Raw genomic sequence first — 25,109 nt, 5'->3', positions numbered from 1 at the left:
TAAAAGTACATTTAAATAGACTGACTAAATGACTAGACGATTTGAGGACTTAAGCTATTTGCACAGCCCCTGTTTTAGCAACTCTGGATTATATACAGGAGTTTTATTTATTTTCCCACTCTGATAAACGGCTCATGCATTTACGGAAGGAGACATATTATATGTTGGTGGGTCATAAATAATTGACCGGGGGACAGGACGGAAGCACACAGGGGCGGTAGTGGCGTGCGGTAAAATGGGGGAGAAATAGTGACCACCCCTGTAGAAAGCAAGACCATAGTTCCATACACAGCATTACCCATATTACAACAGGACCATTATAGTCTGGAGAACTTATGAGCCCCAGGTTTAAAGGTCCATATGAGGTGGTGTTCTGTACTCCTCTCGCCGTCCGTATGAAGGAGTTAGATATTGGGTGCATCTCTCGAATGTCCAAAGAGCACCTGAGACGAGGCAAAGTTTAGTAATGGCATGGCCAAAGAAGATAATTTTTTGAAGATCCTGCCAGGGTGGTGTGCAGTGTGATAATTCTTTTTTTTTTCTTTCCGTTTTTTATCTTTTTTCATTTTTTGAAGGTCCAGAACCCGGTCGGCCCTGGTGGGAAAAGGGTCTTTCTGCCTCCCTCCCCCTCTCCTTTTCCCTTTCCCTCTCTCTACCTTTCCCTTTCCCTCTCTCTCTCCCTTCTCTCCCTCTGCTCCCTCTCCTCCCTCTTGCTCTCTCTATTTCCCTCTCCCTCTCCCTCCCTATCCCTTTCCCTCCTTCTCCCTCTCCCTCTGCCTCTCCCTTTCTCTCCCTTTCTCTCCCTTTCTCTCCCTCTCTCTCCCTCTCTCTCCCTCTCTCTCCCTCTCTCTCCTTCTCTCTCCCTCTCTCTCCCTCTCTCTCTCCCTCACCCTCTCTCTCCCTCTCTCCCCCTCTCTCCCCCTCTCTCTCCCTCTCTCTCCCTCTCTCTCCCTCTCTCTCCCTCTCTCTCCCTCTCTCTCCCTCTCTCTCCCTCCCCCTCTCTCCCCCTCTCTCCCCCTCTCTCCCCCTCTCTCCCCCTCTCTCCCCCTCTCTTTCCCTCTTTGTTGACAACCTTTTTTCTCCTCTCCAGGAATAAGCAAAATGGCTGTGCGTCCTCTCTTGCTCTCTCCATTTCCCTCTCCCTCTCTCTCCCCCTCTCCCTTCCTTCTCACTCCCTCTCTCTCCCTCTCTGCCTCGCTCCCTCTTTTTCCCTCTCTTTCCCTCTCTTTGTTGATAACCTTTTTTCTCCTCTCCAGGAATAAGCAAAGATGGCTGTTCGACCTCTCTGTTATGTAGGGATAATAATAAAGATTTTATGTATTGTAGAAATGTAGTATTATAATTGTTTTGTGTGACACTGGTCGTGGTTGGTAGAGTGGATGAAGGTATGTCTTGTTATATGGGGTGGCCATATAAAGGGAGGGGGGGATTGGACAGTTGGGAAATAAATGCGACAAATGCATGTCTATAAAAAAAGAAATACATAATGGCTCACTTTTTGCCAGCCACCCCTACAAGTTTTCTTAGACAAACAAAATGGGAAGTATGAATGACGTATGATTTATATAAGGGGTTGGGCTTTGACACTATTTCTGACATCCAGCATTTAGAAACATTGAATAGCTGGTACTCTGATATGCGCATTGCAGGAAGGAAATCAATGAAAGCTGTTACGTGTGTCCACTTATCCCGCACACATCAGGGGCTCCTAAGGTTTTCGTTCCACATCCAGTCCCAATTACAAAGGCACAGTGCCGGTACATCTTGCACAATAGGGGATAAAAGGAACATTGCAGGCACACAGCTTGCAGTTGAGGAGCATTGATCTAGACCCAGCGTTATGCAATGGCAACACAATATACTGCCAGTGTCTACAAGGACCATATTTCTCCTTGGGAGGTTACACAAATGGCAGGGCACCACAGCGACGTGCCTGGCAGATGGGCTGTTCGAGTACAGTAGAGAAGTAATATGCCAAATCGAGACTATGTGTGCGCAAATATGGTCCCAATACATCACAAGGTTGACACGGATTGCAACAGTGAAGAAGCCAGTGCAAGTACATAGAGCCATATACTCAATGAAGGTACAGTTCCTGGTGGCGCAAACACACAGTGCAACCACACTCTTGTGATCCCTGATAAGACGAAAGGTACGGCAGCAGTGATGGATTACTACTGGGTTTGTGGCCGACAAGCCTCCCTGCACCTCCTACCATCTTGGAGGGGCAAGTGTTCACTGGCCACCTTGCACTCAGTGCTACTAGTAATCAAGGAATAACACCTCAAGGGAGAAGACATTCCTGTTGAGGTTCCAACTAGCCACTCTAGCACCTAAAGAAGCTTTCAGAACACACAGGAATTTGGTATGCTGCCAGAAAAAGGAAAATTTCAACGGCGGGGAAGAAAGAAGAGATCAAACTGTCTCAAAAGACTGTTCCGCACTGCTCAGAGGAATACCTGACGAGTATCTGCCTTTTAGCTCAGCAGAGCCTTTCTTTTTCATCTTTTTTTGGCTCCTGGGGTACAAGCAGCTGCTGCACTTTTATACCCCCGGAGGATGCTGAGAATGGGTCATTATCCAACATCATTGAGGTAGTGCACAATCTAGGTGTTCAGATGAAGAAAGAAGGTGAAGTTCAGGTGAAGTTCAGAACACAGTTTGGCTATCGCTTGCTTTTAAGTGGGTCCCGTCATGGCTTGAGGTGCCTGTGATCGTGTTCTTCTTAGTTCTCTTCTGCACATGCCAATTGGGTCTCCCATGGTGTATTCATATAGTCCCTAATAGTGCAAAGATTATGGTATCAATTGGGGGATCTAAAACACCTTTCCATACAATAAACAGCGAAACTCAAACTAATATTTCTGGGTTTGTAGATATGTCGGGTGGTGATGAGTTTGTTACTGTAGAGGTAACGAAATAGGGGAATGTTGGGAAGGAGCTAGTGCTTTTCTTCATTCCCAAGCTTCCCAAGCACTTTAGAAATAGGCAAGACTTCCGATAACTGCACTACAAGAGTCCGGGTGGAGGAGGGCCACTAAATGAAGATAGTTAGTATTTAAGTATAAGGTGCAAAGCTGAATGAATTTGTAATACATGTTAAATTGTAGTTAGTTTAAAATCTCAAAGCACGGTGAATGCAGCCTGTGCTAAAAATAGACTACAAGCATTGCCTAGTGTCATCTAACTCTGGCGGAGAGTACGAGGTAACTCAGCAGCTGTTCACTGTCCATCAAAAGCCATTGGAGACTAAAAGATTCAATGCACGACATACAGAGTACTATGGAAACAAGGTTTTTGAGGAGAATTACTGCACCAGATAAAATATGAGAATATTGAGTGAAGTGTATGTGAAGAGTATGAAGAGTGAAGAGTATGGCGGGAAGGTGTGTTTATATTTAAATGTTTGTAATATAGAAAATGATGCTAAACAGGAGCTACAATGTATTCCTCCAGAGGTAGCAGTATATTAAGTAGTTTGTAACCTTGCCATTCAAGAAGGAAGGCTGCAGCGTCCCTTTTAAAGAAGAACATTTTTCGATGAGCTATGCCAGTATCCAGTAACCAAGTTGAACAGTATATAAGGTGCCTGCTTGCCGTCAACCTGCAGGAGCCAGCCACAGCAGACAGAATGTTGGACGGGGGGGGGGTGGAGGGAGGCAGAGTCCTCTGCCCCCCCCAATTCTCATCTTTGTACAGATTAAAGTTTGTTATCCTTGCAAGATAAAGACTTGTGGACTTAATTCCCTAGAGGGGTGCATTTACTCTGGTGTGAGTGTGTTTAGGGTTACCCCAATGTATTTAAGTGGTACCTCTGTAAATTGGGCTACCTTTCAATATCTTATTTAATGCCAAACTAACTAACTTGTGCATCCTATGCTTGTTGGCTTTTTTCCATTGTAAGCAATAATAACTAGGAAATGATCCTTTGTGCAACTTTTCTAAATATTAAAATAGTTGATGGTAACATTATCAGAGCCACACAAATTAGTCTGTGTTTTTGTTTTAAACAGGATCCCCTTGCTGTACCAAATTCTGACAATGCCTTCACATTATTTTATGTCAAGTTCAGAGCTGCAGCTCCCAAAGTCAGTGTAAGTATATGAGCAAATACATTTTTCTATCTATTGTTTATTTCATCAACTAAAATCTTCCAAAAAATGATCTTATCAAGGAAACCAATCAGATGTATTGAAGACATTGAATGTTAAAAACGTAACACTGATTATTATGATATTTATTGAGTGAGGACCTAGCTTTTAGAAGCAACAGATCGCTTTACAGAGTTATACAACAATAGAGATGCATAAAGGAGTGCTTTTCAGAGGTATCAGAACAGATATACAGCAGGGGGTAGGATACAGATGCATGGATGAGAGAGGCTGACGGCATCTAGCGAGTCAGGTGGCACAGTGGTTACATGACGGCCTAGGCGTTGAGGGTTTAGAGACTCCTTGAAGAGGTGCATCTTGAGTTCTTTTCTGACTTGTAGGAGAATGGGCGCAAGTCCGATGACTGGGAGGAGGTTCCATAGTCTTGGGGCGCAGGCAGGGACGGTTTGTTTTCTGGTCCTTTCCTTTTTGCAGCAGCGGATTTCAAGTCTGCACGTGTCCTGGCTACTGGTGGTCTGCTGTCCACCGGAGATGCTGAGTTTCTCCACAAAGTAGCTGAGTGACTTGAGAGCGACTGCCTTATAAACGATGCAGCAAGACTTGAAGGTGATTTGTGCGTACAGTTGGTGCCAGTGAAGGTTGATGAGGGCCACGGTGATGTGGTCGTATCTGCGTAGGCCCTTGAAGAGATGTGCGGCCTCGTGTAGGACACTTCTCAAGGGCACAAGGTAGGACAACGGGAGGTCTTTCGAGGAGGGCATTGCCCCCAACCAGGTGGGATATGACCAGTGCTTGAATGGTGGATTTAAATCTGTCCAGATGGAGGGATATTGTTGGCATGTATGATGTTGGCCCGACTGACCTGATGGCTGGAGAGAGAGAAAAGGTAGCTGGTCCGGCTGACCTCTTCTAGTGGAGCAACACTTTTGAAATGTCTAAGACCTATCTGTTATAGGGATCATGACGATACGATCAGTAAATTGCTTTTCTAGATTATGCATGTTAAATGTCAGACAGATTTTAATAGATCAGTTACAAATTGCAGTATAGGCTTAAAATGAATAGGTAAACTTGTCAGTAACCTGCCAATGTGTACATAGCATGTTTTAACAGTATTAACTACATTACTATTGTACTTTGTGTCTGTTATACTGTCTGTTTAGTTAAATCAACTAGAGCTCTGGGATTGTTGGTTTAAGAGACTCTACACATCAGTATTTTATTTTACTGGGTGAGGGAATACCTCTTACAAAAATATATATGTTAAGTTTGTAAACATGTTCACTGTTGCACAAACCAACGGCATTTCATGTTTGTGTAAAGATATCTACAATTTTCTTTGATTGAGAGCTACATTGTTTGTAAAATAAGGATAGGTAGCATTGTTTATCTACACAACTGGGTCCTCTTACTGTAATGTTTTGGCAATTTAGGCAGGTGCGAGTGCAGAAAGGTCAAGTAATTCACGTGACACAAGATGCATGTGTTTCAAGATGTATGTTTTATCCTGTCTTAAGTCAGGAAATGGATTTGACAAAGTACCTATAAGAGCATTGAGAAGATCTAAAACAAAAGATGAGGATACCGGTTCAGGGATGGGACAACAAAAAGTGGGACAGTCTCTGTGTATCCAACACCTCCAGTCTGCTTTCCCCAAAATCATAAAGTTCATAACCTTGTTTTAAAAAGTCCTTGTTCTTCTATGGCAGGGGTCTACAACCTTTGGCACTCCAGAATGTTTGGATCATGGCTCACAGAACCCCTCACCATTGACGCTGCTAACTAGGGCTGATGGGAGTTGTAGGGCAAAACATCTGGCGAGCAAAAGGTAAAGCCCCTGCTCTAAGGAGACACTATTCTACAAATCAATGTCCAAAGAAGTGGCCAAGAGAAAGATCCAAAACATATTCTTAGCAGGTTCCACGCTTCCTGGCTAACCCTAAGCTAAAATATAAAGTGTTCCAAGACTTGGCCAACCAAACAGTTCAGAAATCCTGTTCCTAAAGTCCAGTCCTCGTCTAAAGACAGCACAAGAAAAGGTTTCCTTGGGCGGGCTCTTCCAAGTGTTACTCACAAACTGAATCCTCCTTCGGTCTTGCTGCTTTTACACTGCTCCATTTAGAGGTTTCACTCTCTTCCAGGCTTCTGGGCTTTCAGGCTTCAACCTCTTCTAATCCAGCTTGTACTGAGCATTCCTTCAGGTTTTCCCAGTACACTGTTGGATCTCTCTCGAATGTATGGTTCTCCACAAAAGAATGTAGGTCTCTTCCAGACCTGGTGATTTATCACTCATGAGAACTCTTTCCGACCTCTAGTTTTGCAGTATTCAGTATAGATGTCTCTCCTCGACCTCTAGATTGAAAGTGCAGACCTCTCATGGACCGCTGGATTCTCAGCATTTGCTTTTAGAACTGTCCGGACCTCTGATTTCTCAACTTTCTGTTTCAGGCCGTTCACAGACCTCTGGTTTCTCAGCATTCAGCCTACAAGCCTTTCTTAGACTTACTTCAGGAAGGTTTCACGTCCTTTTCAGAGCCATGGTAAAAAATTATATTCTCCAGCAAAGTTGCTACCTATTTGGGTGGGGTATGAAGGAGTCTACAAAGTAGACTCCCTTTTGCGAGTTGGGGTTGTGAATGTCTCAGATGGGTAGTAACGTGCTTTGGTGGTGCCAAGCCTGCAGGATCCCATTCCATCCACCCTCTGAAAGGCCCTTTAGGTAGATGCCGGACCAGCAGCGTTCCTTCCTGCTCACCCTTCTCACAGAGAGAATGGGGGAGTACAATCAATTCACCTCAGCGGACAGTAACAGAACTTTATTTGGTGGTTGATTGGTTATTAAGGAGAAATTAAAACAAACATTTTCATGCAGTGGTGGACAGAATATGCATTGGTGGACACAAGTCTTCCTTGCTCGATGGATATAACTGGGACATATGTGTTCAAATCATTAGTTGAGCTTGGGGTAGCTATTCTGTGCTGCTAAATGTTATCTTGTTTGAATTGGAAGATAGATGCATGAACTTTATCCATGTTTTCCTCTTTGTTTTTTTGCAATAGACACTTATTGAGCAGATAGAACAGAGATGTGAGAAGATACCAGAGTGAGTCCAGTTTTATTACAAATTCATTGTTACATGTTCAAAATATCACAGTTTTGATCTTTTAAAAGATTTTTCTGAAATTATTTTTGCCCTCTATATTCCTCCTTACAGCTGTTTATTTTTCTGACGTGTGAACATTCATGTAGCTACATTGTTTCTTTTAAAAGTTGTAGTATTCCAAGAAAGTACGAAAAGCAAAATGACTGTTATAAAAAGTGTCCACACTTCTTTTCTTTTGTCCTGCACCATACCATCCTGTCTTACATTCACAATTGCCAAAGGGGTACAGGTTATATGCAGATTGAATATTCATTTGGTGTCTAGAGTATTGTAAAAATAAAGTTTAAGTAGAGTCATTTGTTTCTTTCCACAGTAATGTAATTTCCAGTCGTATGCATGCATTTCTTGAACATCGCAAATTGCTGGCAATACTGACAAAAGCCCCCGATTGATGCCAAATTGGGCTGGATATGGAGAGATCATATGTCTGCTTTGTGTTTTTACCCATATGAAACAATTTTCTCATTTACCTAGTCAACATATTGGTGGCACACTTTGTAGGGAGAACTTTGTATAATATCACTTCATTAATGCAGTGTGATTCAAACGAGACAAGTAGCTGTAATTTTATTTATGTCATGGTGATGTTGTTCTTCACGCCATATATCTCCAAAAGCACACACAATCCCGATCTCCAACAGAAAGGTCTCCTTAGCTGTGACTCTATGCTTGAGGGCCTTGAGGAGGTGTTGAAAGTAGCCTGTTCTAGAAAACCAAATCTGGAATACATGAAATGTTAGAACATGAGCAAATCATTCAGTTAACCAGTGATTACATTGCAGGAAAAAATGAAGAGACAATAAATGAAGGGGTAAAAATATCGAATTACAAAAATAAAGAGGGTAAAAAACAACAGGATAAAAAAAATGTAGGCAATGATATATTATAGCAGGCAGTGTTCCAGATAAGAGATTGAAATGGGAGTAATTTATTTTTAAAAGTTGAGTGTAAAAGGGCATTTGCAAGGCAAAAGTAGGTAGAAAGTAATATGGGTTAGTGAAAAGACATTTAACCACCACAAAACCAGGATTCAAATTTTTCAAAGGTCCACTAGATGGCAGTCACAGACCATAGAAACAGACTACATGTAAATATTAGGCTCGATGTAAAAGGTAGATCATTATTTTGTTTAAAATTATTAAAAGGGGAGTTTGGTCAAAAATGTTATTGGTTCAATTGATCAGGCATGTATTTTAGAGCATACATTGATCGTTCTTTAAAAAATGTCCAATGCAACTTACCCACATTTTTATCACTTTAACAAATGTGAAAACAATGGGTCGAGTACCACCATCTTCTGCTAATCTTATAAGTTGATCCATTGCCCTAAGTACAAGTGCCCTCTCGGCACTAATTCAGATCACCTGCCCCTCAAGCTGACATCACTAGACGCTCACCATGAGCTCCATCTATTTAAATGACGTTAGTGGTGTGAGGAACCAGAAGGTGTCTCACCCACTAGTCCCGCAGATCTCACTCTCAGGTGGCCATGGCACGGCCATTGCCTTTGGATCCAGACCCAGGGTTGGACCAGTGCGGGAGGATCACCTGGGTGAGGGTTCTTCGGGCAGTCGGGGTGGGACACCAGATGGTCAGGTGAGGTCTGGCAATTACTCACACCAGACATCCATTACACTTCCCCACACAGATAAAAGGCAGAGCATGAGAGCACACTCTGAGCAAGGCAAAGGACACAAAGGAACAGCAGTTTCGAGTCAGCAGCTGAACGAGGGGAGAAAGACGGTCAGCCCAGAAGGATTCATAATGAGGGAAATACTCTTGACCTTTTCGGCAAGACACTGTTACTTTGAAGAAACCTTCAAGACAGAAAGCATAAGGCCATGAAACCAGCTGAAAGAATCCTGCATTGTGTGTTGAAGATACCAATGTCCCTCCTGCATAACTGAACAAGGTGGGGAGGAGCAGCAGCCGTCGTGGTATCGTACTTGGCTCCAAGAACAAAGAAGCACCAGAGAGATCAACACAGCCAGTGAGTTGGGGAGACTGATGCAAGACCGGTCTCTGTTGAAGTCAAGGTTGCAAGCGGCAACATTGTATAACGAGCGCTGGACCGAAAATTGTTAAATGCGTGTGATGAAAGACACGAGTAAACCTAACTGCTGATGAATGTTTGAACTTGAAAAGGCAAGATACAATACCTTCTACATTTGGTAGAAAGAGTATCTGAGCCCGAATGAGGGAGACCACACGTGTGAACATTGTGATAAAAGGGGGTCTCAGCCTGAAGAGGGAGACCCATGATGAAAATTGAAAGCGAGAACATGTAAAAATCCTAATAGGAATGGAACTTTTGTATTTAGAAGTAAGGATTGGCAATAGGTTTTATTAGTATAAGCCCTTTTATTTTGACAGACTCCACTAGGACTGCCTTATTATTATTTGATGGTCATAGCTTGCGCCCATCTTTGGATTTAGGTTTAGATAGGTGTTCAACCAGCCCTTTTGAAGTTCAGTAAACACCCTTGAACTGTGATCACTTGTGTCTGTCTTCACTGTTTGATACCATGCCTTCAGTGTGGGCAGCATAGCCAAACGGACCCTGTCATCGTCAATGTCATAACGTTATCTAACGCAGAACCAGGAACATAAAGACGCATATCCACAGACGCAACACTTTTGTTTCTTTTCACAAAAATGAGAAACACAGTTTATTTTAAAGAAAACCGCAATAGTCGGGAGCGTAACATGTCCTTTTAATTTTGACATAACGCTGAAAAGAGGTAATAAAGACCACAAAAACATGGGTTACTTTTCCCAATAAAGGTTAGACCTAGCGAATATTGCATGGTTCTACCGTGATCTTAGAATGCTGATTCCATTCATTGATCGATTAATCCCAGTCTTTGCATTCTTCACAGAAAGTTATTATCTTCCATCGCCGAATTCGGATCGAGGAACATGGTGTTCCATTACAAAGAAGCAATGGGTGCTTTCAATTTGAAATGCAACACTTTCACATCCGCACGTTTTCAGAACCTATAGGGTGCCATGTTGCGCCTTATCACTGCAACCTCAAAAGGACAGATTGGTCTCTAGCGATCATCCAAGATAATAGTTATCACAGATGCGTTGTTGATGATTATTGTCCAATTGTGGTTGAAGAAGCCATCAACCGGTAAACTGTGTACCCATGACAGGTGCACATTGGGATGCTATAACTATGTAATATCGAAAATGTAAAAAAAAATTCAGTACCCAATTTATAATTGTATATAACAGAACATATTTGTTAACTATCAATTTAAGTTCCAATTAACATGTAAAATGTCTATTATTTGCGTCAAATTGAACATTCATCCGTCACAAGGTAAATCATATAGCTTAGAGCACACTTGCCATCCTCACTTGCATAAATATTATTTAAAACTTTGCTTGCATTGTGTCTGAGACGGATGACCAACCTCTTCGAAAGACACATCTCAGTAATAGAATCTTGACATTCCTACTTAAGCTTTCGATATAGTGAATCTTAGCACTTCTTTTTGGATATTCAAAACATTTTGGCCTTCAAATTGTTAGTGCTGGTGATTCAAGGATGCATAACAATGCGACCCTTCATCCAGCGTTCACAGCGTGTCGGAGAGAGTTTCGTTTTGCGAACACATGCCACAAAATTTAACAATATTAATGACAAGCCTTGCAGTGAAAAGCAACTAAATTTCAAGTATCCCACGTAAGAAAATATTTACTTCCATTGGAACGGGTATCAATGTGTCTGGTCCCACAACATTTACGTATTCTTTCAAAGATGACCCTAGTCGAGGTGCAGACAGGCTCAGATTTCCCTATACTTAATTAGTGCCTACAAAAAGCAAAATTAATAGTGTGGGGCAATTTTTGGGCCCAAAATGCGCCACTTCTTTTCTGAAATAAACAATCGAATACAAAAGCAGTGGGTTGATATATAGAAACGGACCCGGAAATAAAGGTTGAGAAGGGGCTATTTCGCACCAGGCTGGGTGGACTGTTGCATCCAGGGTAACGCATGCAATGAGCAACAATACAAAGGAATGTATTTTTACAAACGCTAAAATTCCAGCATGCCCACAAGCGCATGTTCATAGTGCACATTGGCAAGACCTATTCCTTCACTCGTTATTTCAATGTTGGCTAACACTGTGGCGCAAGAACCATTTGGACTGTTGCTATCTGCAGCCATGTATCATGATTCCTACTTCCCAGCTAGGTTAGACTTAATTTATAGGTTATTTGTAAAGCGCCTATGCTAAAAATGGTGTTTCAGGGCGCCTCAAGCAAAAAAAGGGTGGTAGGCAGGAAGAAAAAAAAACAATAACGGTCCTACTAGGTCTTGTGTAATTTGGATCTTGCAAGAGCAGTAACAAGAAGTACAGGGGGGGGGAGTGGGAAGGGGGAGGTGTAGGTCGGGCAGAAGGGAAAATGGTAGGGTGGGAGGGAGGTATACAAGTGCGGGGGAGGAGGAGGGGGGGAAGAAGAGGGCCAAAGGGGCTATGCAAGTGCTAAGGGAGGTCGGGTTGGCAAGTGCCAAGGGAAGCAGGGAGTGAGGACCACATTCGAAGTGCGAGGACGGGGTTGGACCAGGCTTGGTAGGGATTCTCACCCCCCCAGGCTTGTCAGGGGAAAGGGGCCCAGAAAGGCAAGTCCAGGTTGTGAGAGGGTGTGGGGCAGGAAGACTGGCTGCTGGGGTATACTGGGCAAGGAGGGCCTGGTGCCCTGTGGAGTTCAGAAGGGACCAGGCAGCCAGTCAGTGCGACAGGTGAGGGTATAAGCAGCAGGGGGTGGGGGAAGAGAATTTTCCGGAACTTAAGGAAATCAGGCAAAAGCCATTACAGAGGGATGCTCCTGCCGAGGAAAGAAATCTACCACACACTGTCTGCTTGGAATAGCGTCTGATCTGCAGAGAATTGCTGCTAGATGACAGAAGGTCTCCAAGAGGGAGATATTTAGGGAAAGAGTCAGATATAGTGGGGTCCCTGTCCTCAGAAAGCCTTGTGAATGATGCAGAAGATCTTGAACCGGCTTTGTTAAACATTGTGAAGAGAGCCACACATCATTTGAATCTTGAAGTCAACCTTTCAACAAGTTCAAGTTTGTGAGGGCAAACCTATTTTGCGATGTTCGGTGGCATGCACTGGGCCCTGGAAACAAAATCTGGAGCTATTGTAGGTGTTTGCATGGCCAGCACATTCAATGCCAGATCTTTCACAAATTCAAAATCCATCTGCTGGAAGATTGGCTTTGACCACCCACTGTTTGCTTCTTTTGTTAAACTCATTGTTGTGACGAGGCATCCTGAACTTTCCTACAGTTTTTGCATGTTCCCTTCCAAGGTTCTCGTTGTGTGCAAGTACAGCCAGTCTTGTTCTGGCATCCATACCGTTTATGCTAAAATGCAACCTTCTAGGCCTGTACTTTAGGCACATATTATGGAACACCTCCAAATCTCCAGTGTGGCAGAACTCTGAGAGTCCCCTCATGTCCTTTAAAAGCGTTTTGTCATACACAATCTTGTCAAGTGCTGTGTGAGGAGGGGAACAAGGAAACAACCACATTTTCTTGCATTCCTGCTCCTTGCTCCGTGTTCCATTTGCCCAGTCGTGGAAATGCTCGTTTTCTGTCCGAGAGTGTATGTTGGAACAATGGTGCATCAATGAAAGCCATTTTTCAAGCAGAATATATACAGATCGTTCACAAGTTTTGGAGCTCCAGCAAAGATGGTTGCTGATAGACTGTGATCAATTTAAAAGAAATTCTGTAGTTGTTTTCCAGCCGCTGTATTTTATTTCAAAATTAATTTTGCGACGTGCCATACATCATATTGATGCTTTGTATGGGTATTGCACTTGCATGACCATGGCTACTGAAACATGCCTGTCAGTGGCTATCATGTCTATTTGCATTCCTCTGGATTGCAGAAGTTGAATGGATTTAATGAAACCATATTTTTCCATGGCAACAGCCGAGGTACATTCAGATACTTGCACAGCGACTGAACTGACAATTTCTTTGGTTCTCATGTCTTGGAAGTGGTAAGTGTAATACTTAGCAGAAAAACCTGGACTGTCACACGGTCCATCATCAGCAATCCAGAGCCTTATGCCAGCGAAAGCATTGTCCATTGACAACTGTTCGAGTGTCAATGCCCGGCTAATAGCGGGAAACAAGAAATCCTTCCGATATTTGTAGTACTGTGTTTTTTAAAGGAACTTGAGTCCCACAAAGATAGAAAAACTTGACATTGTACTGTCCATTGATCCGCTAAACCACAAAGCAGAGGAACAAAGTACATTTCCATCAGGCACTTTCCCAAGTATAGGTTGAGCAGACCATGAAAATGAGTTATGGTGGTGTACACCGCTACCCTTGATTTTCAGGTTGGTGCCTTTGCCTACACAAGTAAACTTAACCAATGGCTCCCCACAAATCCTCCGACGCAATTTATGATCACATTTAATCATTTTCATAATCTCTATAAGGCAGCAGCCCAACACAGTGTATTCTGGTTCCTTTAATAGCCAAGCGTCCAGAAGTACAGTGATTTGTGATTCCACAGTGGTGGATAAGTCCTCAACAATCAGAAGAGTGAAGTCCACATCACGAGCACAATCATCAATCAGTAACGAAGATGCTTTGGTTATTTGTGTGTGATAGTTCCAATTTGCGCACATGTATTGGGGAAACAGGTGACATTTTCTGTTTCTTACATAGCATTTATTAGAGGGTGTGGATTGTGTGAGCGGTCCTGCAAGCAATTCTGAAACCTCTTCTGTATTGTCTGTTTCTTCTGGGTGACATTGTGTGCTGTAACAATGATCCAGCGTTACTTTCCATGGGCCAGTGCTGATATTCAATTCAAATTCCGGCCACTGGACATTTGCATCACGACACTAAATCTTGCGAGCACCATACTCAGTCTCAAAATCTAGCTGCTGCCAAGTGACAATGGTTTGGCAAGCGACATCATTAGTTTAGTTGTCTGAATCTGTAGGCTGTTCTCCTTCCTAGGGCCTAGGCCTCTAATCGAAGAAAATAAAAACATGCTTAATTTATAGCACAAAAACAGAATATATTAATTCTCCAGCCCGGCGTCTGGCATGGATTCACATGCTCATGAATATTACCTGTCGTCAGGTCGGGAATCCTCAGTAAAAGGAAAAACAGTTTCACTTTCATTTACAAACTTTCTCCTTTAAACAATCACTGAGCTCTGGGTCATACTGCGCCCAGCCAATGACTGCCCTCTCCCTAAGGCCCTCCTCTGGAAGCCATCTTCAGATTGTTACCGCACGTTCAAGTGTTGGGAGTCCTTGTGTTTTTCTCCGAGACATATCGCTGGACATCCATTCAACTCTCCACACACTGGTGTCAGAGATTCAGAAGAGGATGCCGATGGCACCCCCGGCACTGGCCCCGGTGGCACTGGGCCCGCCGGTGGCATAGAAGAGAAAACACCCCCCCTATGCCACCTCATCAACCGCCGCACATGCCCCCCCCTCCCCCCTAGGAATACGGGGACGAACACAGCGAACAGGGACGACCATGATGGCAGCGTTTCTCCACCGTCCAGGGCTTCTCCCGCGGATGAAGTGGAGTAGTTCCACACCATGGTCGCCCGTGCGTCGGAGCTCTTCGAGCTGACACCAGAAGAGACCAAGAAGGAAGGTTTCCTTTACCAACAAAGTGGGGCCAAGAGGAAGACCATTCTGGTGGTGCCTATCCTGGACGACGTTTGGGATGAGGGCCTCATACGCTGATGAGAAACCCAGCCTCAGCCCCAATGAATAGGGACATTCTGTAAAAAGAAGTACCATGCATCCAAGTGCCTACGGTCGCAGCCCTCCCGGGACTCCGTGGTCTCGGCGGCTGTGACGAAGTCTTCTAATCCCTCATCTTCAGCCTCTGTTCCCCCAGACAGCGAGGGGAAGAACTTTGACTCCATGGGTAGGAAAGTGATCTACTCAGCGGCGATGACAGTCAAGGCAGCAAATGCACTTGCAATCCTGGCAGATACCACAGGGAGTTGTGGTATAAAATGGCCCTGCTGCTGGAATTTCTCCCCGACGACAAACGGGTGAAGGCGCTTGAGATTCTCCAGGAGGGCGAAGTGGCATCGGACCATGCCATCACTGTGGACCTGGACATCGCGGTCACGGGGTTCCGACAGATGGGGAACAGTCTCTGCCTCAGTCGTCGTGGCTGGTTGAAGGCTTCCAACTTCTGGCAAGAGGTCCAGACGACAGTACTGGGCAAGCCCTTCGACGGGGACAACCTCTTTGGGAAAGCCGTCGACAAATCGTTGCAGGCCATTAAGACAGATACAGAGAGGACCCATGCCCTGGGCATTTTTCAGCAGCATCGTCCATCCTTTCGTGCCTCCAGCGGAAAATCTGGCAGGCCAGCAGAGGGTCCTCTTCGTACCGTCAACTCTCCCAGTTTAATAGGCCCACGGGCGGTTCCAAGGCTTTCGGCAGATGTGGCCAATGTCGTCGCTCCCAAGGCGGCATGCAGGCCCCGAAGCAAGATTGAACCGGCCAGGATGTTGGGCCCCCGCCCATGTACCCTGGTGGGAGGCTGGCTGGCGGACTTAGTCAGCGAGTTCGAAAAGATCTCCACTGACTGATGTATCCCAGACGGTCTCGCCCACGGACACTCGAGTTCCAGCAGAAGTGTCCGCGTATACCACCGATGGCCCGGCAGGAGCAACACATCCCTCAGCTCCTGCAGGACGTATGGGCCATGCTAAGAAAGGCGGCGATAGAGTTGGTTCCAAAGCGACTCTGGAGTCTACTTCAGATACTTATTGGTAAAGAAGTCGACCGGGGGCTGGAGGCCCATTCTAGACCTGCAGCATCTCAACAAACACCGGAAGTCCCAAAAATTCAGGATGGTCCAGTTGCAGCATGTGGTCGGCCAACTGGACGAAGGAGACTTCTTGACGCTGCTGGATCTGGAGGACGCGTACTTCCACATCCCCATTCACGTGAAGCATTGAAAGTTCCTGAGCTTCGTAGTTCAAGGAAGGCACTACCAGTTCAAGGCCCTTCCCTTCGGACTTAAGTCTGCACCCAGGGTGTTCATGAAGTGCGTGGCACCAGTGGCGGCCCATCTGCGCCTACAAGGGATACATGTTTAACCGTACCTCGACGACTGGCTCATCCGGGCCAAGTCAAGGGATGCAGCTGTCTTATACACGGGCAGGACCGTCCGGCTTCTGACGGATCTGGGATTCTCTGTGAAGTGTCCATTGCAGAAAGTGCTGTTCCTGGGGGCCAGGCACAACATGGTCTGCTGCCTAGCGGCCCCCTTGGGGGTAAGGATAGCAACCGTGCTGGGCAAGGTGCAACGGCTGTTGGAACTGAAGACCGCCACGGTGTAGACCATCAAGTTGCTGCTCGGCATGATGTTGTCATGCATTTACCTGATAAGACTATGCAGGTTGCGGATGCGAACCCTTCAGGAATTCCTGGACACTTGGTGGATCCAGGTGTCCGGAAGCTTCGCAGACAAGATTGTTTTCGATGAGGAGTTCCGTCGAGCGATAAAGTGGTGGGGTGTGCGCTCCAACGTCACCAGGGGTATGGACTTCCAGAGCCCCCTCTCCCAGGTTACGATCACCATGGATGCTTCCCTGGAGGGCTGGGGAAGCCCAAACCAGATTTCTCTACACCAGGGGCCTCTGGCTGCTGGAGGAGAGGGATCTCCACATCAATGTCCTTGAGCTGCGGGCAATGTTCTGGGCCCTCAAGTCGTTCCTTCCGTCCTTCAAGGGCAAGGTGGTGAGGGTCTTCCTGGACAATACCACCACAGTGTTCGACATCCGGAAGCAGGGGGGTAACCAGATACCCAGCACTCTCCAGAGAGGCGCAGGACTTATGGCACTGGGCCGTCACCCAGGACATGTTCCTCATTCCTTTCCACCTGGCGGGAGTCAAGAACACCGTTGCTGACTCCCTCAGCAGGGAGCTGCGCTCTTCCACGAGTATGAGCTTCGACAGGATCACGTGAACAGCCTCTTCCTCAAATGGGGCAGACCCCAGATCGATCTGTTTTGCTATGGCGACGAATTCCAAATACCTGAGATTCGTAAGCAGGTTCCACCAGCTGAGGAGCATGGGGGGGGTGCATTTTCCTTCCCGTGGGAACGCCTCTTCCTGTACGCTTTCCCTCAGTTGCCTCTCCTGCTGTCATCAATCAACTTAAATGGTGCCGATGCAGGATGATCCTCGTCGCCCCGGCGTGGCTTCTCAGCCTGTCAACGTCACCTCCGGTCAAGCTGCCAATGGTTGCGGATCTGTTCACCAGAGAAGGAAGCGCAATCCTTCATCACGATCGCTGAACCTGAAGGCTTGGCTCCTGCAGCCTTAGATTTTGGAGGGTTGGAGGATTTTGGAGGGTACGAGTTACTACCAGACTGCAGAGTGGTCCTTGCCAAAGCATCATCAACTCTTAAGTGCTACAGGCACAAGTGGAAGCGTTTCACTATGTGGTGCCGGTCGCAGAAGATCAACCCTCTGAGGGTCACGGCCCCACAGATTCTTCTGTACTTGTTGTCCTTGGCCAAGGCGGGGCTGGGGCACGCTTCTATCAAGGTGCATCTGGCGGCTATCTCCCACTACACCAGGTCTCCGGGACGCTCTTCTCTGTGGTCCCACTGTCTCGTCAAGGAGTTCCTCAAAGAACTGTTTCAATCGTTCCCACCGGTGAAGGCTCCGGCCCCGGCGTGGGAACTCAACGTGGTACTGACAAGGCTCATGGGACCCCCTTCGAGCCTATGCGCCAGGCCCTTCTCAAGTTCCTCTCGTGGAAAACGGCTTTCTTCGTGCCCATCACCTCTGCCAGGAGGGTGGGTGAGATCCAGACCCTATCCTGCAAACAGCCTTATCTGACTTTTCACGACACAAGGTGGTGCTGCATAATCACCCCTCCTTCATCCCAAAGGTTCCATCGGAATTCCAGCTCAACAAACCTTTGTTGTTGCCTGTGTTCTTTCCGAAACCTTTGTCGCCGGCTGAAAGGACTTTGTACTCGCTGGATGTAGCTTGTGCTCTGAAGTTCTATGTGGCACGCACAAAGAGTTTCCGGAAGACGTCTCAACTGTTCGTGAACTTTGGTCCTGTGAACCATGGTGTGAGGAGGTCAAAGAGGCAATAGAGATAAAAGACAGCCCCATTCTAACTTTCAGACCCAGCACCCAAAATGTTACATCAGCAGGACAGAACAAAACTACATGTCCCATAAACCACCACGGGAAATGGAGACCAGGTGGGGGAAAAGAGAAAATGAACAAAGGGAAGCGGTATAGCTACAGCCAGGTCATGCGGTAAAGTGACAGATGCCCACATAGCAGTACAGGTTGGGAGGAACAAACAGTGCATGGAGCCGGGTGGAGGAGTGAAGGCAAACTGGCTGCAGGTGTGGGAAGTGGGCAGGAAAGGCGGGTGGAAGATGAGAGGAGGGGAGGAGCAAAGTATGAGTTAAAAGAAGCCCCGAGAAACTCATCAGCTGTCTCTCATTACAGCAGCAGCCCTGGCCGGAGAACACAGAGGAGTGGGAGGAATCCCCAGGTGATGTACATTGGGCGTACTAGGAGGCTGAAGGCTCGGCACCGCGGAGATCCTTATCAAGAGGCAGAGCCTCCGCCAGGGAGGCTCGAAGAGCGGCAGCGCCGGGGCACTACTGAAGCAGATTCACTGACAAGGAAAGTCTGGCTGTAAACCATTTTCAAAGGACAGTGTTTCCGTGGGTTTACCCTCTGTTTGTTTTTCCTTTTTTTTCAAAACCCAAGTTGGACAGCTGGCGAAGGAATGGAAAGCTAGTGTCCGGGGAAAGGAATTTATGTGACCTGATTAATTTTCTCTCAAAGAGGAGGCAAGCTGAAGAGGACATTCATGCGAACTCTGAATTGCTCCATTTTTTTTTTTGTTTTCTGAGCAAGCCTGCTGAATGACGTGTAAGCATGTTTTGTTGTTTATAACGAGAGGCTGTGTGAAAATTTAACTCGGCAATAAATCATACCTTGTGAACTCTGCATTCTGACTACAGTCTACTACTTTACACATGGGAAGACCTTGTCCAAGGCTTCCATCTCCAGGTGGCTCTCCAGCTGTATCACACACTGTCATTGGTTGGCAAACCAACCGCTGGCCGGCCGTCCGAGAGCCCATTCCACCAGAGCGATCGCTGCAACGACCGTGTTCCCGTCTGGTGTGCCCCTGCTGGACACCTGCAGGGCTACTATTTGGAGGTCCAACCACACCTTAACAAGATTCTACTGTGTCAACAGGGATTCCAGGGAGGAGTCCATGGTCGGCCAAGTAGTGCTACGCAACCTGTTCTCTTGAAGGTGAGCCAGTTCCGGAGGTAAGAGTAATTGCTTCGGTTGAGCCTTGCCACCTCCCGTGGTTGTGTAATGTTGTACTGCTATGTTTTCTTTATTCATGAGCATGTGAATCCATGCCAGACCCCATGCTGGAGAAGGAACAAGTTACTTGTAACTATTGTTCCCCAGCATGTGTCTGGCATGGATTCACATGCAAACCCTCCTTACAGCCCTTCTGCAGCTCTTCTTGGTCAGACTGCCACTTTACCTGCTTACCAGATCTGAAGATGGCTGCCAGAGGGAGAGGGCAGTCATTGGTTGGGGGCAGTATGACCCAGAGCTCAGTGATTGGTTTAAAGGAGAAAGACAGTTTGTAAGTGAAAGTGAAACAGTTTTTTCTTTTACCGAGGATTCCCGGCCTGACGACGGGGAATATTCATGAGCATGTGAATCCATGCCAGACCCATGCTGGAGAACAGTAGTAACTTGTTCCTTACAACACGAAAATGTGATATCAATGCAATAACTGATAAACCACTTATTTATTTTTTTTTTTAATTCTATTGTGTACTCTTGTTTTCCTTGAAACAGTCCAATTGGATTTGATGACCACCAGACCAAGCTGAAAAACAGCATTTTGAAATAGTATAAACCTTGAAATTTGCTCTTCAACTTAAGGAATCCTATATACTTATATACATTCCAAAACTTGACAGCGAAAAAAAGCTTTCACAGTGCGCAGCACTCTCGTGATCGATTCTCTTGATGGATGCCATTAAAAGTAAATGCCAGGAGTCCAAGGCTTTGGTTTAAAAGTTACAAACTTTATTGTGAAAGTATTCATTTTGAAATCTTGGTCATCCCAACAAAGTCAATGTCAGCAGAGTGTCTGCAACTGACGCGTTTCGCCATTAACTCGTGGCTTGTTCACAGCAGCTCCACCTGTGATTAATCAACTTTTAAAAACATTCAACCTGTGCCTTAACATAAAACATCAAAGACAGACTCACACCCTGCTACGTTGTTGTAGCCATTTTACATTGGGCACTTGAAATGGGAATGCTTTCATAAATTCACATGTCCCTGACAAATAACAAAACATGCATGCTTTTAACTCATGCAGTTTAAACTCCATCCATCACAATGTTTATAGCAGTATATTATTCGAGCCCCAATGTTAAAATTTACTCTGCTGTATCCATCGGATTCATAATCATAGAACGTGCTGGCTTCATTATGTGCGATACAAAAAAGTTGTTGTTGAGGTTTAATGTTTCAAAACAATTATATTGCGTCATAACCTCCTGCCTGCTTTTCAACAGTCAGGACATAGTGTCTTCATTGATGGTTGTATTTGCAAAGTAAAATGTACCCGATATAGATACTCTTATAGGTGTCTTCATTTTTTCATCCATAAATATTTTAAAGGCTTATTATTCTTTAATTTAAAGTGCAAAGTGCTTCTAACACGTATTACAACCTTTGTTCACATCTACCTATAAATGGTCCAATACATGAGGAGCTGCTATCGCTACTCCCACCATATCGGCCTTTTACACAAAATGTATTTCGAGGACAGCCTAGCTTGGAAAAATTGTACAAAAATTTTACAAGTACAATCAAATATACTGAGCATCTTATCCAGCATGTGAAGTGACAACAGCTTACTTTGAAGGAATGCACAGTGCATTACTAACCATCTGTATTATGATATATTTGCTAGGCTGTTTTACTTTTTTTTTTTTTTTTTTAATCTGTTTTATTATTTTCATTGTGTCATCAACGTGAACATACACAAAAAACAAAGTGCAATCACACCCATCCCACCCTCCCCCCTCCCTATCCCAACTTGTCCGGGCCCAAACGTGTTACACCACCAGTTCATCCACGTGATTGTTGTGGGTCATCTGTGTCATCGCCAGAGGAGCTTCCCATGTTGGGGCTGAACAGCGTAACCGTTAGCTCCACCCATTGTAGTAGGTCGTCTGAGGTGTCCTGCCTTTGTTGGCACTGCGCCATCTCCCAGACCGCTGTCTCTGCGTTCGTCCATTTGCGGAGGTCTTGCCACCAAGTCAACAAGCAGGGGGCCCGCGGGCGCTTCCAATTCATTGCAATGCGTCTCTTCGCCAGTATATACATTAGGTCTTTTAGTTTATTGAGTGGTCTGTTCTTCTTGCTTCTGGGGTATATGCCGAGGATGCATGCTTTTGGCGTATGAACTTCTAGGGTGATGTTCGCCTCGGCCACCTTGGCTTTGACCTGGGCCCAGAAAGACTGAATGGCGGGGCATCCCCAAAACATATGTATCATCGCCGCGTGGGCTTCGTTGCATTTGGGGCACCCAGTGGTCACAGCTCCACTAAATCTGGAGATGACGTCTGGTGTGAGATACGCTCTATTCGTAATGTAGAATTGGATGAGTTGGAACCTGGCGTTCCTGGATACTTTCCTGTGGTATCCCATTATGGCCCCCCATTCATTGTCTTCGAATTGTGATCCTAGTTCTTGTTCCCACGCCGCCTTACACTGGAGGTTTCGTTGGGTGACGCTGTCTAGCAGTGTGTCATATATTCTTGAGGTCTCATGGCCACCCTCGGCCGCCCCGAGCAGGTCCTCAATGTGTTCGTGACCAGTATTTAACGGATCCGTTGGTGGCCAGCGGGTCACCAGTTTCCTAATCACTGCATTGTGGAGTAAGAACTGTCCCGTGTGGATACCAGAGACTTTTTGTAACTCCGCGAAGGTTAAGATTCCCTGATCATCCGCCAGGTCGCCCAGGGTAGCTACGCCGCAAGGTTCCCAAGTGTCTCTTATTATCCTATGGCTTCCCGGTCTGTTGGCCATGATGGCGGCTATAGGGATCTGAGGAGAGTAGGGGTCAGGGATCAGTGCAGCCTTGCAGGCCCTCCGCCAGATTTGGACGCCCAAGAGAATCAGGTATGAGTGAGGTTGTTTAGACTTGGGTTCAGACCATAGCAGGTCCCTGAGGAGCAATTGCGGGACTTGCGGCTGTAGCAAGCGAGTGTCCGTAGTGGCCTCGTCGGCCATCCATTGTATCACGTGCTTCAATTGTCCGGCCAGGTAATACAGTTCGAAGTTGGGCACTCTGAGGCCCCCCTTGTCATACGGTCTCTGCATCGTTTCGAGGGCGACCCTACGCCTGCCATCCTGCCACAAGAATGTTCTGCACAGTCTGTGTAGTTCGTTGAAAAATTGTCGTGGTATGTTGTGTGGTACGTTGGTGAAGAAATACAGCAGTCTGGGAAGCGCCACCATTTTCAGCAGGCCCACCCTGCCCGCTACCGATAGCGGCAGCCTGCTCCAGAACTCCATTGACCTTGCCAGGCCTTCCTTTGCCCTCACTGTGTTCAGTACGTGCTCAGTCTTGGGGTCTCTGTGCACTCTGATGCCCAGGTATTTGAAGGAGGAGGGTTCCCAGTTTAGGGCAAGATCGGGGAGCTGACCGGCCATTTTCCCGCTCAAGGCGGCGAGGGGGAATAGGCATGATTTGTCCCGGTTGATCTGGATCCCCGTGTATCTGTGAAATCTATCTAAGGTTTCCAGTATGTAGGGCAGTATGTGTGTGGGGTTTGTTAGATAGAGGAGCATATCGTCGGCGTACATGGAAATCACATGGTTCACCCCATCTACTAGTATGCCTCCATCCCCGTATTCCTGTCTCACATATGCTGCCACGGGTTCTATAGCTATAATATACAGCATGGGTGATAGGGGGCATCCCTGCCTAGTTCCTCGAGAAAGCTCCCATTTGTGTGAGAAGGTGCTGTTGGTGCGTACTCTGGCCTCTGGATTGGTGTAAAGGAGTGTGACCCATTTTATGTAGCTGAGCCCTATTCCCATCTTAGACATGGTGGCCAGGAGCCATCTCCAGCGCACTGAGTCAAATGCTTTAGAGGCGTCAAGGGATGCTACTGCACATTGTGTCCGTCTGCCTTCAGTGCTGTGGATAACATGGTGCAGTCTGCGTAGGTTTTCCGTAATGGTTCTACCGGGCACATATGCTGTCTGGTCTTGGTGGATCAGGGACGGGATGACTCTGCGTAACCTCATGGCCAGGATTGCTGCGAGAATCTTGCTATCTGTGTTCAGTAGGGATAGCGGCCTGTACGAGCCGCACTCTGCGCCATCTTTATCAGGTTTCAAGAGGGGTATGATGGTTGCCTCTCTCATGGTGCTGGGTAGTCGGCCTGTGTCGTATGCCTCGTTGAAGACTTGGGCAAGTAGTGGGGCTAGTTCGGCTTCGTAGGCCTTATAGAACTCGCCCGGGAGCCCATCCGGACCTGGGGTTTTCCCTGCGGGGAGCGTTCTAATGATCACTGCGACCTCGTCGGGGGTTATTGGCCCTTCCAGGGATTCAGCCGCGTGTTCCTCGAGGTGTGGTAAATCAATGATGTCCAATACATCCCCTATTTCAGTGTCTGTTGGCTGTGAGGGGTCGGTGTAGAGGGCCTGATAGTACTTCGTGAATATATGGTTTATGGTTGCTTGTGAGTACGTGTCTACGCCTTCATCATCGCGCATGTGGCAGATAGGTATTCTAGGGGTTTCCCGCTTGCAGAGCCACGCTAGTAGCTTGCCCGGTTTGTCACCGAGGGCGTGGTTTCTTTCGATGTATTTCGTGTAGCTGAGTTTCCCGAGGGCCTCCCAATGTTGTAGACAGGCCTTCTTTAGTTCGATTATGCTATGTACGTGGGCTGGGTCTGAGGAGGCCAAAGATTCTAGTTGCTGCAGCTCGTTTTCAGCAATAGCCAACTTAGCTGTGATAGACTTTTGGGCCCCCCCTATAGTGGCTATCGCCTCCCCCCTAATCACTACTTTGTAAGCTTCCCATGCCGTGCTGACATGTTGGACACTGTCCTTATTTGTCAGCCAATAGTTCGCCGTGCATTGCCTAATCTGTTCTTGGAAAGCCTTGTCTAACAGTGCTTCGCCTCTGAGTCTCCATGTGGGTATGGGGGGTCGCGGTGCCGTTAATGTCCAGGAGGTTACTATGGGGGAGTGATCAGACAGCACTCTAGCGAGGTATTGCGTGTCTACAAATGTGTCTAAGTGTTCCTCGCTCACCAGTAGGCTGTCGATTCTAGTGTAGACCGCGTGAGGGGGTGAGTAAAAGGAGTAGCCTCTTTCTTCCGGGTGCTGAGTCCTCCAGAGGTCTAGCAGGGCGTATTGATGTAAGAGGGCTTTCAGTATTTTAGCGGGAGGGGAGGGGCGGGTATGTTTGTTATCCGATCTGTCCATACGCGGGTCAAGGGTGCAGTTATGATCGCCACCCCATATGAGCGTGCCGTCTCTGTCCGGGCTAAGCCGGGTGTATAAGGAGCGGAAGAAGACCGTCGCATCATGGTTGGGGGCATAGGTGTTTACTAGGCAGAATTCTCTGCCGTCTATGGTGCCTCTGAGCAAGGCCATCCTACCTTCGTTATCGATGTGGGTGCATGCGAGGTTGACGGGAATGGTGGGGGCAATCCATATCAGGACTCCCCGTGCATAGTT

At 46.5% G+C, this 25,109-nt stretch overlaps 1 protein-coding gene across 1 annotated transcript in view; it reads left to right on the top strand.

Annotated features, from left to right (window-relative positions):
- Positions 1 to 25,109, top strand: part of COG3 (component of oligomeric golgi complex 3) — a 1,080,852-nt gene that overhangs the window by 348,382 nt on the left and 707,361 nt on the right. Inside the window, exons 8-9 of the mRNA XM_069640775.1 lie at positions 4,014 to 4,094; positions 7,173 to 7,216. Coding sequence (XP_069496876.1) covers positions 4,014 to 4,094; positions 7,173 to 7,216 — 125 coding nt within the window. The remainder of the gene's footprint in view (positions 1 to 4,013; positions 4,095 to 7,172; positions 7,217 to 25,109) is intronic.

The sequence above is a fragment of the Ambystoma mexicanum genome, chromosome 7q, assembly GCF_040938575.1.
Source record: "Ambystoma mexicanum isolate Mex_15411 chromosome 7q, UKY_AmexF1_1, whole genome shotgun sequence".
Taxonomy (NCBI): Eukaryota; Metazoa; Chordata; class Amphibia; order Caudata; family Ambystomatidae; genus Ambystoma; species Ambystoma mexicanum.
This window is presented reverse-complemented; position numbering and strand designations above follow the sequence as displayed.